The sequence below is a fragment of the Triturus cristatus genome, chromosome 9, assembly GCF_964204655.1.
Source record: "Triturus cristatus chromosome 9, aTriCri1.1, whole genome shotgun sequence".
NCBI classification, from domain to species: domain Eukaryota; kingdom Metazoa; phylum Chordata; class Amphibia; order Caudata; family Salamandridae; genus Triturus; species Triturus cristatus.
Genome location: NC_140592.1, coordinates 781,051,266 through 781,065,266, shown reverse-complemented (window position 1 = coordinate 781,065,266; position 14,001 = coordinate 781,051,266). Strand labels below are relative to the sequence as shown.

At 49.3% G+C, this 14,001-nt stretch overlaps 1 protein-coding gene across 1 annotated transcript in view; it reads right to left on the bottom strand.

The window, feature by feature from the left end:
- The window catches only part of LOC146798840 (phospholipid-transporting ATPase IC-like), a 1,543,528-nt gene that overhangs the window by 1,127,974 nt on the left and 401,553 nt on the right, over nt 1–14,001 (bottom strand). Inside the window, exon 7 of the mRNA XM_085626157.1 lies at nt 9,415–9,487. Within this exon, the coding sequence (XP_085482283.1) occupies nt 9,415–9,487 (73 nt within the window). The remainder of the gene's footprint in view (nt 1–9,414; nt 9,488–14,001) is intronic.

Genomic DNA, 14,001 nt, shown 5'->3' with positions numbered 1-14,001 from the left:
TCAAAACATCAGCAAATAGTGGTTTTCCACACACTATGCAATACCAAATCATGGTAATCATGCGAAACAAACTTTTCAGTTCATGTTTGTTGCACAAAACGGGGTATATACGTCGTTAACATCTCATAGCTCATGTCTGCTGAGGGGGCCCTTCAAGCAAGTACGAGAAGGGAGAACACGTCAGACAATACAATATAGCAACTTTCCGTTCATTCACAACTTTGTCTACATTATGTAACTTCTTAATATAAAGATTTAGACACATGTAGAGAAATATTACATTCACCAACAAGTTCGTACAAAAATCTGTTCGTAAAAAGAAACAATTACAGACACGTTAAATTAAGACTATAAATTGGAAAACCGGTTTAAAAATAACTAATAATGAATGCAAAATAAATTTTAGTACCTTCCACAGCCTCGCAGAAAAAAAAAATCGCAGGACGCAAACATCCTCTCGTTTTCTCTGAAAAATTTGAATGGGGGTTACTTTCTCTTCCACGCAAGCTGGAATGATGTTCAGAGTAATACAGTAAAAATATAATTAAACCATTAACCAGACCATGTGTGCATGCATTCTCTAAAAATACAATTAAATAGTGTAGAAGAAATGTAACCATACTAGGAACATCCATCTGTTTTTTGTGTGTTTTTTTAATACTAGCAAGGATCTGTATATATTCATTTAAGTATAAAAATAAAAAATAGGCGTGGGTTGGCGCCAACAGCGATGGCTGCCTGAAGATTGAGCTCCGCCGGAGCTGAGCCCCAAATCCCCTAATAAATCCGTCCAATATCCTGCAGTAGGGGACCCTGAACGTTCACAGGGTCCATAAAGCTGTTTGGGTCCGGATCGCTGCGAAATGTGGTCCCTAACCATCACCTTGAGGGCATCCTGCAACTCGGAGCCACTGCTGCGAGAACCCAGCGAAAGCGAAAGCGGCCTGGGAGAGACGCCTTCGGCCGCTGGTGTGCGCGCTCTGCACAGCGACCCGGACAACTGCTGGAAGACCTGTGCTGCCCCTGTGAAGGGCCCCCACTCTCCCTGGCTCCAACTGTGACACTCGGTGGCCATCCGCCATCAACCCGGGACGCCGGACTAAATTTTAGCGGAATTGGCTGGGTGTGGAGATCACGGACCACGGACTTCTGGGAGGCCATCCCTGCGACTGTGGCCACTAGGCTGGGGTGAACGCCATTGACCTTGTAGCGCTGCGGCCTCCGCAACTTCTCGCCGCCAACAGGTAAGCGTGGATTTTTCTGGATCCCCCCCCGGCCTGGCACACCGCAACGTCTTGAGGCAGAGTGGAGCGAGGCGGGTGGTAACACCAGAGATGCGCTGCGGCGTCGGAATTGGGGCGTTGCAGTGAAGGGCTCTCGGCTCCTCACGTGGTGATTGGGGACTGCCCCGAGCCAGAGACTGAGACATTACTGGGAATACCCTGGGCGAGTGTGTGGCCCGCGTCTTGTACTGCAGTGTGTGGAGTGGGAGACATACTGGAGGCAGGAGGTCGCCCTCTTTCCTTTACTCGGGAACGCTGGGCCTGAGCGTCAGGCACCAGCTATAGTCTATCCTCGTCAAGGCCCGTGAGTGTGGCACACGCTGTTAGACTGAACTCTTCCACAGTGCCCGTGGCCTTACTGTCTGCCCAAAAGAAGGAACGCCGACAGACGCCAGAAGTGGAGACAAGGACCGGGGCCGGGCAGAGTGGTGAGGAGGCCCCTGGGAACCGGGGGGAAAGCACCAGATCATACCTCGTGCATGCTTCTTGACACCTCCCATGGACATCGGTCATGAGGGGTTATTGCGCAAATGAACTGCAGTCTCGGAGGGGAGACGCAAACTCACAGGAAGAATTCTAATCCCCTTGTGGTGTAGACTGAATACGCAACTACCCATAATGAAGCCAAAGGGTACCACGTCTGTGCAAGCAAAAAAACTTGACAAATGCATTGTCCTGAAGTCTGCCTCACAGGACGAGGGCGCCACTGGGTACCAGGCAGATCCCACTGAACCATCTCTCACCTTCATAATGTCAGCCATCCAGGGGCTGGGGTCCACTCTCGAAACAAAAATCGATAAAGTCTCCATTGAATGGAACTTGCTGCGAACTGACATGAATAAAACTGCGGACAAAGTCAAAACTAATGAAGCTAATGTCCTGGAACTCCAAACCTCCACAAAGAAGCTCAAGGACCGGGTCAACACACTGGTTCACCAACACCAGCTTTGAGGCTCAAAGATCAAGAAGGGAGGGTACGTCGCAACAACATTAGAGTGGTTGGAGTCCCGAAGGCGCGGAAGGGCCGAGTGTTGACCTTTTCCTTGAAGACCTAATCCTCAACCACCTAAAACCGAGGCGGCTCTCATCGCTATTCACTATCGAGAGAGCGCGCTTAACCCCAAACCCAAACCGGGAGCGGCCCCTAGGACTATAATCGCAAAAATCCTCAACTATAGGGACCGAGACGCAATATTGCAGGCAGCTCGAGTTCAGGGAGACCTGCCTTATGAAAATTCTATGCTACGGTTCTTCCTGGATTGTACGCTTAAAGTCCAACAAGACAGATGCGCATTTAATGGAGTCAAGGCGGCCCTTCGACAAAAGGGGATCAAATATATGATGTTCTTCCCGGCGATACTAAAATTCATGGCGGACGGTACAGCGCTCTTCTTCACTTCCCCCCCAGAGGTACAGGACTGGCTGGATGGGAAAGCCGCGTGGGGGGGCAGCAGCGGCGAGGGACCACTGGAGAGAGACCCACACACGATCGCCGGGATCAACAGATGGAAAATCGGACACAGCATTCCTGAAGATCGGGATCCAGCAGCCCGGGCCGGTTGGTGACCCTGAGAGACTGGCAGCTTCTGGCCTCCTAATCTGGAATGGACGAGATTGCCTCGACAAACTGTAATGTAAAATTTTGCTTGCTAATAACATGAGTGGGGGGGTGTCCCATGAGGCGTTGGCCGGTAAGACTGTGGTGCCTTCAAACTTAGCATCTCCCGGCAGAGCTGGGGATAGACCTACAGCCAGAGACACTGAACGTCATAGACTCTTTATGCCGGACTATCAAACAGGCCTTACGTCACAAATGTAAATTATGATTCTCGCAGGAACGGGGGCGGGGGACATGCTATGTGACATAGGTCCCACATATTTCGGAGTCCCCAACCTGTCAAGCCTCGAAGAGTATGGGGGTGGGCTTCTGGTGACCGGAGATGGTGCTAGCTCATTGCCTGTTGTCACTGTTGACTGGTTTCTAGGGTGATGGGCACTCTGCTAGTTGGGGATGTGGGTAGTTTCAAACCTACGTGGCAGGGTAGCATGGAGGGGGGCGGGTGTTGGGGGGTTCTAGGGTTGAGTGTCTTTTTTATTGGCATTGTTGGGGTTGGGGGGTGCAAAAGGAGGGGAGGCACTCTGGTCATGCAAGAAACTAAGTACTACAATCTGGTGGTTTTGCAAATCTCGCAGGTTGTATAGCACTGTATAATGTCACAATCAGTATGAAGTGGGATAAAAGCTTAAAACTTTTGAGTTGGAACGTCAACGGGTTGGGAGATAAGATAAAAAGAAGAATTGTCCTCTAACACATAAAGCGTCACGTCCCAGATATCGCTTTACTCCAGGAGACACACTTAATCGGAAATAACTGTAAGGCACTAAATAGATGGGGGTATAAAATGGTTGCACACGCTGGCTTCACCTCTGGGTCCAGGGGGGTGGGCATCCTCATCAGGCGTACCCTCCCACTAAGTATTAACCACACTTGGACTAACCCTCTGGGGCGCTTCACGGCGGTCTCGGGACAATGGGAAAGGCTTACACTCACATTGTTAACAGTTTATATACCACCAGGTTTCCAAACACAATCATACAAAGATCTTGGTACGCTCCTACTCTCCCTTCCAGAGGGTCAACTCATAATTGAGGGGGACTTCAACTCAGTTGTATCGGGCCTGCTAGATCGGCACCCACCAAGAGACATCAGTGCTGGGCAAAGCTGGCTCTCTAACTTCATCGAAGCTTTTGGCCTCACAGATTTATGGAGGAGGCGCTACCCAAACCTCCAGAAGTACACATTTTTCTCGGGACCACACCACACCCTCTCCAGATTAGACTATATTCTCATGCCTCTTCACTTAAACACGATTACTCAGGACATCATACACCTGGGACGAGGCATCTCTGATCACTCCCCCCGTGGGTTCACCTCACGATCCGGGAGAGGAGAGTAGGCTGTATTTCACCTATCAATCCGTGGCACCTACGCAACCCGGAGGCCAAAACTGCCATTACCCTAGAAATTGAGCACTATTTCCAGGAGAACGAAGGTACCGTGGCTTCCCCTACCACCCTATGGGAAGCGTTTAAAACAGTAATTAGGGGTCACACACCCTTCCGACAATAGCAGGGCTGCGTAAGGAAAGGGAAAATCAACTAGTCGCTTTCAAAGGTGACCTCCTTCGTCTTGAGGAGGTAGCAAAAGACGGCGAAGATTAAGCTGCTCTTCACCAAATGCAAATAAAGGCGGCCGAATACAAAGCAATAGCGACCGACGCTGCCAAAACCCTTGCAAGAGACAGGGACGGACGCATATACGATCAGGGGGACAAAGCGGGTAAACTGATAGCCTGGCTAGACAAACGAGAACAGACACAGAAACTAGTGTCGGAGCTAAAAAGCAGTTCCGGTGCGGTTCTTACGGAACCTCATGACATAGTTCGGGAGTTCGTGGAACACTTCGAACGAGTTTATCGACGGGGCTCGGACCTACCGGAGGAGGATTCTTCCAACTTGCTGGCAGACATCCGACTGCCCACTCTTTCGGACCCCGATCAAGAGGCATTGGAGAGTGCATTCACCAACGGCGAGCTGGCGACGGCCATCAGGGATCTCCGGCTAGGTAAAGCCTTGGGCCCAAATGGTCTACCTATTGAGCTGTACAAGCTCAAGCCCGACAGAATGGCACCTTTTTAAAAAAGTATGTTTGAAGACAGTAGAGAGGTGGGAGTGCTACCACGAGACCAACGTATCGCTATGCTGGTTGCCATTCCTAAGGCAGGGAAACCTAAAGACGAATGTGCCTCGTACAGACTGATTTCTTTATTGAACGCAGAGCCCAAGATACTCGCAAAGCTTTTAGCAACTAGACTTGTCCACCCGGACCAATCAGGATTTATGCCGCTCCGCAACACTGCTCTAAATTTACATCGACTTCACGGAGTGCTGGGGCGCTGCTCCACTATCCAGGAAGATGCAATGGTAGTTTCTTTAGACGCAACAATGGCGTTCTATACACTGGAATGGGCATACCTGATGGCGGTCCTTAAAAAGTTGGGCTTTGGCCCTAATTTCATCGGTTGGGTGTGACTCATATACACGGAACCATTGGCTCAAGTGATCGTAAACAACAAAACCTCGGAAGTGTTCGCGCTCGGTAGAGGTACGAGGCAGGGCTGTCTGCTCTCGCCACTTCTCTTCGCACTATCCCTGGAGCCGCTCACGGCCTGGATACGGAGAGACTCTTGTACACAGGGATTTAAAAGGAATGAAGGATGGGAGGACCGTATCTTCCTATACGCGGACGACATCCTCCTATATCTCACCTCCCCCAAAAGTCATTACGGGTAGTGCTAGACATATTCACTAGCCCTCCCACCCTTGCAGAGATCCAAACGAGACACCGCTACTTGGAAAACTCTCCCGTTGTCTCTTCTGGGACGGGTAGCACTCTTTTCTTTTAAATGATGGCACTGCCACGTTTCCTATATGTCCTCCAAAATTACCCAGACCTGGTCTCACAAAAGTTTTTTAAAGATATTGAAACTACACAAAGAGACCTACTGTGGGACGGAAGCCACGTATCTTTCTCCACAAACTGATGATGGGGGAATTGCTCTCCCCGATATTAAAAAATATTATTGGGCGGCACACCTGTCAGCCATCAACCAATGTATATACAGCAGTGGTGATGACCCCGCATATTGCATGGACAAGTGGATTCTACCTGGAGGTGATTTCACGAGGGCATTGTACTCCAAGCCCAGCAAATATCACCTTACGGGACCTACAAGACACTCGGTTAAAATTTGGCATGCAGTAAATCGCAGCTTGGGCTGGGCCAACAAACTTACGCTTGCAACCCTGCTCTAGGATTCTGAGTGCCTGGGCACACTGGGCCATACCAAGGGGTTCGATAAGTGAGATCTGATAGGGTTCTCACGCATAGGAGACCTCTGGGGACTGCACAAAATAGTAACATTTGCTTCACTACAGCAGACACATGAAATGGCTGAATCGGAATATTTCCGATATGAACAAGTTCGACACTCCCTTCAGGCAAACATCCCAGCAGGCGCAGTACTCCCGGAGTCCTCTCCCCTTACAGATAGACTGCTAGACGGATATCTGCCAGAAAAATCCATTTCCCTTACATATAAAAAGCTCATAAAAATGGGGGAGGGACGGTCTAGAAATAGACGATGAGGAGTGGTAGGAAGCACTCTCTTCCCCTAAGGAAGTAGCCATCTCCGCAAAGCTACGGCTGATCCAGTTAAAGAGCCTACATCGGGTGTACCTTTCTGGGCGCAGACTGGTGTTGGTGGGCAGGAGCACAGATGGGATGTGTAGGAGGCAATGTGGTCTTGAGGGGACTTTCTTGCACATACTCTGGCAGTCTCCACTAATCCAACATTACTGGAAAAAAGTCCATGAATGTATGAGCACGGTATGGAGGGTGGAACTTCGACTTGAGATAAAAAGATGTCTCATGAATATTTGGGAGCCCACGGACTTAAATGCGAAGGGCAAACCTGGGTAACGCTGGGACAGATGGTTGCCAAGCGAAACATCGCTCGCCTCTGGGGAGCGGCAATGCCACCAACACTCAGCGCATGGAGAGATGACATGGATTGGTGAAAGATACATGAGAAAACAGTGTATGTAGCTCGAGGCTGTCCCCGAAAATGGATAGCGCTCTGGACCAAATGGAATGAATATCGAGGGAATGTGTGTGAACCCCCACTTGTCCCCTCCCTTGACGAACCACCAACACCATGATATATGTATGTGAGTAGAATGTGCTAACCCCAGGGTTGTTCAAGATCATAATGTATTGCACTTCTGCCTGAGGATGATAATGTAACACAGATATTCGTACTACTAATTGTATGCAATGACCACTTCTTTGATTGTTCAATAAAAAGAAAAAATAATAATAATAATAATAATAATAATATTCACTCAAGTATAAAAATTATAAACAGAAGTAAACCACACGGTTTTATTTTACTTGTTCTGTTGTGCTATCCGCCCCCTATGGCACATTACCTGTACCAACTTTCTTAAAAGGAGGCGCCTTTTTCTCTGTTGAAGACTTGACAGTCATTTTACAGTGGTCCCAACAATGGGGCACCATAAAAGCTCAAAGCAAACAGAAACCACCCCAGAACCCCTTGGGACTTCAAACTCATCAATCAGTGAAAATTCATCATTCCCCGGCCTGCCGGCTCGCATTCAAGGAGACGTTAATGGGCCTGAAACAGGCATCGGTCTGTGCAGACGCACTGTCGGTTGAACCAAAGGGCCGGTAACTGAGGGCTAAATAACTGTCAAATCTGCACTGCTTAAGGATGCGTGCCACCGCTCCCCAGCTGCAGACACCATCTTCAGGGACTTCTGAGTCCCACGTGCATCTTTGGGATATTTTATCTCCTTCGCGGCCAGTGACATCCACGTGACAGGCCGTTACAATGAACGGCATTGACATTTACAGCGTGGTCATGACCACAAGGTCGTCCTCCGGTAACCGTGGCCAGAGCCCCGCCTGTCGGGTGGGCCGCTCGCGGCAGCAAATGCTGTGGAAACCAAGTGGCTCCCAGCTAAGGTTAACACATGTGGTTCAGTGTTGTGTCGAAGTGAAATAGACACAGTAAACGTGCCAAATAAATAACAAGCCTTTGCGATGCAATAGGACTTGCATTTATGCGAGACCTCTTGGATTGGAAACTGGAGTGTGGGTGGGCAAGAAGGCACAAACGGGAGTGGGGAGGCGGGGGGCAAGAAGTCACAGACTGCCGGTGGGCGCCGGGGGGAGACAGGGAAGGAAATAGTGTTCGGAGTAAAGGGGTCAGTAGCCATGGAAGGATACAAATGAGGACATGGCTGTCATGAGGAGGGACTAACAAGCCTAAAACCAATCGGAAGACAGCATTTAGGACCTAAGCCAATGAAAAAGATGGGCGGAGAGTGGGCGGGGCTTCCACGAAGCTTCCACACTATACTAAATACTGCATGCCTCGCAAAGCGAGCAGCGCATGCGCTGCAATGCTAGGCTTGACCTAAAAACAGAATATGTTCGCCACTGCTAAGAGCTGGCAATTTTACTGTTCCCATTCAACTCTAAGCGACTCTGTGCTAATTCTCGGCTATATGTGGGATAGTCCCTTGGAACGTCCTTCACCTCTGACCTGAGAGGTATGCTCATCAAGTGCCTGTACCGTCAGTATCATATTCTGATGCCAATCGCCGGGTGGTTACTTGGAATAGGATTTGGTAATTGCCTCTGCACTTCATTAGCATTTAAGGGATACCCAAAGCACTCAAACACACCAATGTGTTTTGTGGTTTTATCCTGTGGATTATGATCTGCAAACAGAGTTCTTTCATTGGATTTGCACCACAAAATCATTACAGTCTTTCTGTGGATCGGTCTTCTGGTATTGTTGCATTTGTGTCTCACTAATTTGTGAGGCTTCAGTGCACGATTAGTTAAATAGAAAAAAACAAGAATATTGTCATTTCCAAGAGTAGTCCCTGACACCGAAGGGAAGCACTTTGTCTCTGGATATGCTAATTGTGAAAGGACAGAATCCCATCGCTCACAATGGACTTAGCCAATGGCTGAAGTGGGATGACCCTTTTGCCCCATGCTGTATGCTGCAATGGGCAGAAGCAAAATATGAATGACGCAATAACGCAACAATAGACGGATGGCTGAAAGCTCCTCCTTTAAGTATAGTATACATATCATTTTAGTAAAATTAAAGGTGTTGGCTAAAGCCAGACCTAATAAGCTGGTTGTAGTTTTAATGGAGCTTGTGGCTCCTGCTTTGGAAAGTTCAGCTCTAAGTAATGCTTAGATTTTGTTCCATCCCGGGTCTTTCACATTACTATATTTCTTAACTAGCGAAAACAAATAGAAACTATCTTGCTTTGGTTAAGGCATTACAAGTCAGACAGACCACTGAGGAAATTCACAGATACTTGGGAACATGAATCTAGACCTGCACCATCGTGTCATGTTAGGATTAGTGAATGGACTCTCACTGCTTCTTCACAAGATCAGTTTTATAACTAAAAGCCTTACCTGAAAGGTGAAAAATGAAAAAAAAACAAATCTAACACTTACCGGCACAAGATCATCTTTCTTCAGGCGCACAATGTCTCCAACTTTGATGTGCTTCCATTTTTTTTGGCAAAAGCTTTAATGGAAATAGATAAGGTGATTAGCTGAGCAGGAGCTACCTGTGACACATGGATGTGCTATGCAGTGGTAAAGTGAAAGAGAACAACTCCCACGGAGGAAATTCTTTTAAACACACCTCAAACAAACACTCACACGTACTTTAATATACATACGGAGGGCATATGTTAAAACTCAAAAGAAGAAAATAAGAAGGTTCCTCTAAAGTCGGAGCCCAAATGTCAATGAACGTCTTTGATGAAGTCACCCAAAAATTTTTTTTGCAATGATAATAAAATTTTAAAACAGTTTATTTCGCACAATATCAAGAGAACACAATACTTCAAATAAAATACATTGCCTACTAATAAATAAACACAGTAAAAAAAGATACACAGTAAAAAAGGGGGGGGGATTTTAGTCCTATATGACTTAAAAATAGGCACACTCACTAATGTGCAAACCTTGGACAAAATATAGCTATAAAAAACACACACTCTAGTCCTACTCACGGGGCTACTCTAGACAGTTTTTACAGAAGTCAATGACCTAGCTGTATGTCGATCTCTATGCAAAAAGTTTTCTAATTTGAAGCTAAACAGACAATCGGTATTGTTGCACAGTTCTGTTAGTTTCAATTCGAGATTCGTGTATTTCACTTTAACAGTGCCCTGTCCCTCGGAGAGTGGGCCCCCTCTCTTCTTTCATATTGTGCTATGCAGTGGGACAGATTGTGTCAGGCTAACTTTTTGCCAGCACCAACAATCGTCTGTGGTGCACAAATAGAATGATTAATTCGGAATTATATTTGTACATCAACGATCTAAAAAATGAGAAGCAGTGTGTGTGTGTGTGTGTGGGGGGGGGGGTACTTTATTAAAGCAGACCTCAGGGTTATTTGAACAATGTGGGCTTGTGGAAAGGCCAGGACCTGAGAATTATTTGTTTCTTATATGATGTTATCTACAAGGGAAGGATATTTGTCACATTCATCCCTGATGTTCTGTTGTGCTGCTCAGTCTATTTGTGTAATGATGCTTGACTGGAATGCTGTGTGGATATTGGTTGTGCATGTCAGCTAGGTCTAGAGGTTGAGCAGAAAAACCCTTGTTCCTGTTTGGGCACCCTATCTACACCATAATACTGTTGCCGAGTGTAAATGAAATCTGTCATGATAAAGAAGTGTCTACATAATCTGAAAGAGACTATTAGTTATAGATTCCTTACCTTAGAATTACCCCTAGGCGTAAGACTGGATCCGTAGAATTTTTTTCTTAGCAGTACCCCTGCGCATCAATAGGTGGCGTCGGTCGACTTCGCGTCCGTCATTGGCATCGTGGTAGCCGGGATGACGTCGTGGTATCGCGCGGATGTCAGTTCTTTCTTTTTCTGCGCCAGCCAGCGCAGATCTGGAGAGAGCTTGCCCCTTAGTCACTTTTTGACTAACCTTTTTTCAACTTTTGTCGACATCTTTTTTCGTCTTTGACTCTTGGTGCAAAAGGGATGTCAAACCGTTGGCCTGGTTACAAGCCCTATGACTACTATCACAAGCTGATGTAGGTCACCAATCCGCATCTCGTGTGTCTCTGGTGCATGGAGCGTGCCCACGACTAAAAGTCTGGCTCCGACTGCTGGGCCCTGAACCCAAAGTGCTTGCGGGAGCAGTCCCGAAAGCTTTTGGAGGCCTGGCAGTCCGCTCCACGCCGTTCGAGATTCACAGCATCTTTGGGCAGCCCAACTCCGCAGGCGCGTTCCTTCAAGCCCCATGGACTCGGCTGGGCTCCGGCCTAGGCGCCGCAGGGTTCCCAAGGATCCAGGCCTGGATATGGATCGGCGCCGGTCGACCCACGGTACCTTCCCCGGTGTCGATTCCAGTGACGAAGCTCCTGACATCGGTTGCGCCCCCAACCTGCGTCGACCCCAGCCTCACCCCCGACTTAGACACGGTGTCGGACCGACATCGCCCGATGCCAGTACCTGCGCTGGAGGATACTTTTGTACCACTGTTCATCCCTGGCGTTCACTTCTGCCCTGAGTGGCAGCCAGAGGAGGACTGGGAGGGGTCTGTTGACTCTCTATCGGACCAACTCGAGGAACCAGACTGGCGGGAGGAGTTGGGTGATGCCAGTGGTTTTGATACCTCCCCAGACCTTGGTATGCTTTCTAACCCTACCGTGACTACAGAGGAGGGAGCTTCCTACGCTGTGCTGTTGCGTAGGACAGCTGAGGCCTTGGGCCTCGAACTTCCTACGGTGGCTGCCAGGACTAATCTCCTGACTGAGGTGCTTGAGTCGGCAGCAGTCTCTTCCGAGCACCTGCTGCATTTTAAAGAGGCCCTCACTGACATCCTTCTGGGCACTTGGTCCAAGCCCAGCACAGGGGCTCTTGTGAACAGGATGATTGCTCGACACCACCAACCGGCCAGGGCAAACCACTTTTCCTCTCCCAACACCCTACCCCTGAGAGCTTAGTGGTCCAAGCCTCATCCTCAAAAGGCACATTCCCTACTGTTCCCCTAGATAGGAAATCCAAGAAGCTGGATCATCTTGGAAAGAAGATGTTTTCTTCCGCCAGCTTAGGGCTGTGGTCGGTGAACACCGCATGTGTCTTGGGCTGTTATACACACATGGTGTGGGATATAGTCGTGCAAGTGCTGCCATAATGCCACATCGGTAGCCCTGATGCGCTACACCTGGCTGAGATGTCTGGCTTCTCTAGGGATGTCCAATCCACACTTTTGGACATGCCCTTTGATGGCTGTCACGTGTTCGGCTCGAGCGCTTCAAGGACTCTAGGGCTACAACCAGATCCTTGGGCCTCGCGGCAATTTCTCGCCCCATGCAGTCTGCCTTTTGCCCCTTTCGTGCCCCACCACGTTCCACCCAAAGCCACAGGGCTGCGCAAGCTACTCAGCCTATGCGTGGCCAGGGACATGGGACCCAGCGACGCAGGTCTGTGGGCCAGCGTGTGGGCAGGTCCACCAATGCCTCCCCTGCAATAGCCGCCAAACCTTCCTAGTCCGACCTTTCAGGGCCACCAGTTGCCAATGGGCAGCAGGATCCGCCATCACCTCCCCCACTGGTACAACATCAGTTCGGACTCGTGGGTTTTGCAGATAGTCCAAAGGGGCCACTCCCTCCCCTTCGAGACTACCCCTCCCTCCATGCCATCAACACTCCATCACGTCCGTGAATTACTTGGCCCTTCTCCGTCATGAAGTTATGGCTCTCTTGTCCAAGGGAGCTATTGAACGAGTCCCTGTGCCAGAAGTAGGTCGTGGTTGCTACTCCCACTACTTCCTGGTACCCAAGAAGGAAAAAGGCTTGCGCCCTATCTTAGACCTCAGGGACGTCAACAGCTTCCTCTGGAAGAAGTTCAAAATGTTCACCTTGGCCCAGGTCTTGTCTGCCCTCGACCCTGGAAACTGGATGGTAGCGTTGGACTTGCAGGACGCTTATTTTCACATCCCCATCTTGCTTGCCCACGGTGTTACCTACGGTTCATGGTAGGCCATGAGCATTTTCAGTTTATCGGGCTCCCTTTTGGCCTTATCAGCGATCCTCGGGTGTAAACCAAAGTGATGGTGGTGGTGGCAGCTCATCTGCTCAGATCAGGGGTTCCAGTGCTCCCCTATCTCGACGACTGGCGGCTGAAGGTGGGCTCGTCCCAGGCTGCCGACTCCCACCTCCAGACTACGGCGGACCTCCTGCATTCACTGGGATTCACAGTCAACGTGCTGAAGTCGCACCTGATTCCCTCTAAGAAGCTCCTTTTCATCAGAGCAGTTCTGGATACAGCGCAGTTTCGGGCCTATCCTCCCGAGCAGCGAGTCTGGGATATTTGGGCTATGATACCGATGTGTCAGCCTCTAGCCCGGATTTTAGTGAGAATGACCCTGAGGCTGCAGGGCCTCATGGCCTCATGCATCCTGCTGGTGGATCATGCCAGTTGGTATATGCGGGCTCTGCATTGGGACCTGAAGTTCCAGTGGGCGCTACATCAGGGAAATTTTTTCCGATGTCGTCCAGATCTCGGAGGGGACTGCAAGTCAGATGCAGTGGTGGCTCACAAACTAGGATTGGGTCAACGGCAGATCCCTCTACCTTCCCCAACCAGAGTTCACAGTGGTGATGGATGCGTCACTCCTGGGATGGGGTGGGCACATGGGAGAGGTGGAAATCAGAGGCCTCTGGTCTCCTGCAGAGTCCAGGCTCCACATCAACCTTCTGGAGCTCTGGGCAATTTGTCTTGCGCTGAAGGCATTCCTTCCTTCTGCCAAAGGAAGAGTAGTGCAAGTGTTCATGGACAATACACCCCATGTGGTACTTCAACAAACAGGGCGGGTTGGGGTTGTGGACCCTATGTCAAGAGGCTCTTTGCCTTTGGACATGGCTGGAACATCAGGGCATATCCCTGGTGGTTCAACACCTGGCGGGTTCCCTGAACGCCAGGGTGGACGATCTCAGCCGCCGGTGCATGATGGATCACAATGGCGTCTTCACTCGGAGGTGGTGCAAGGTCTCTTTCAGCAGT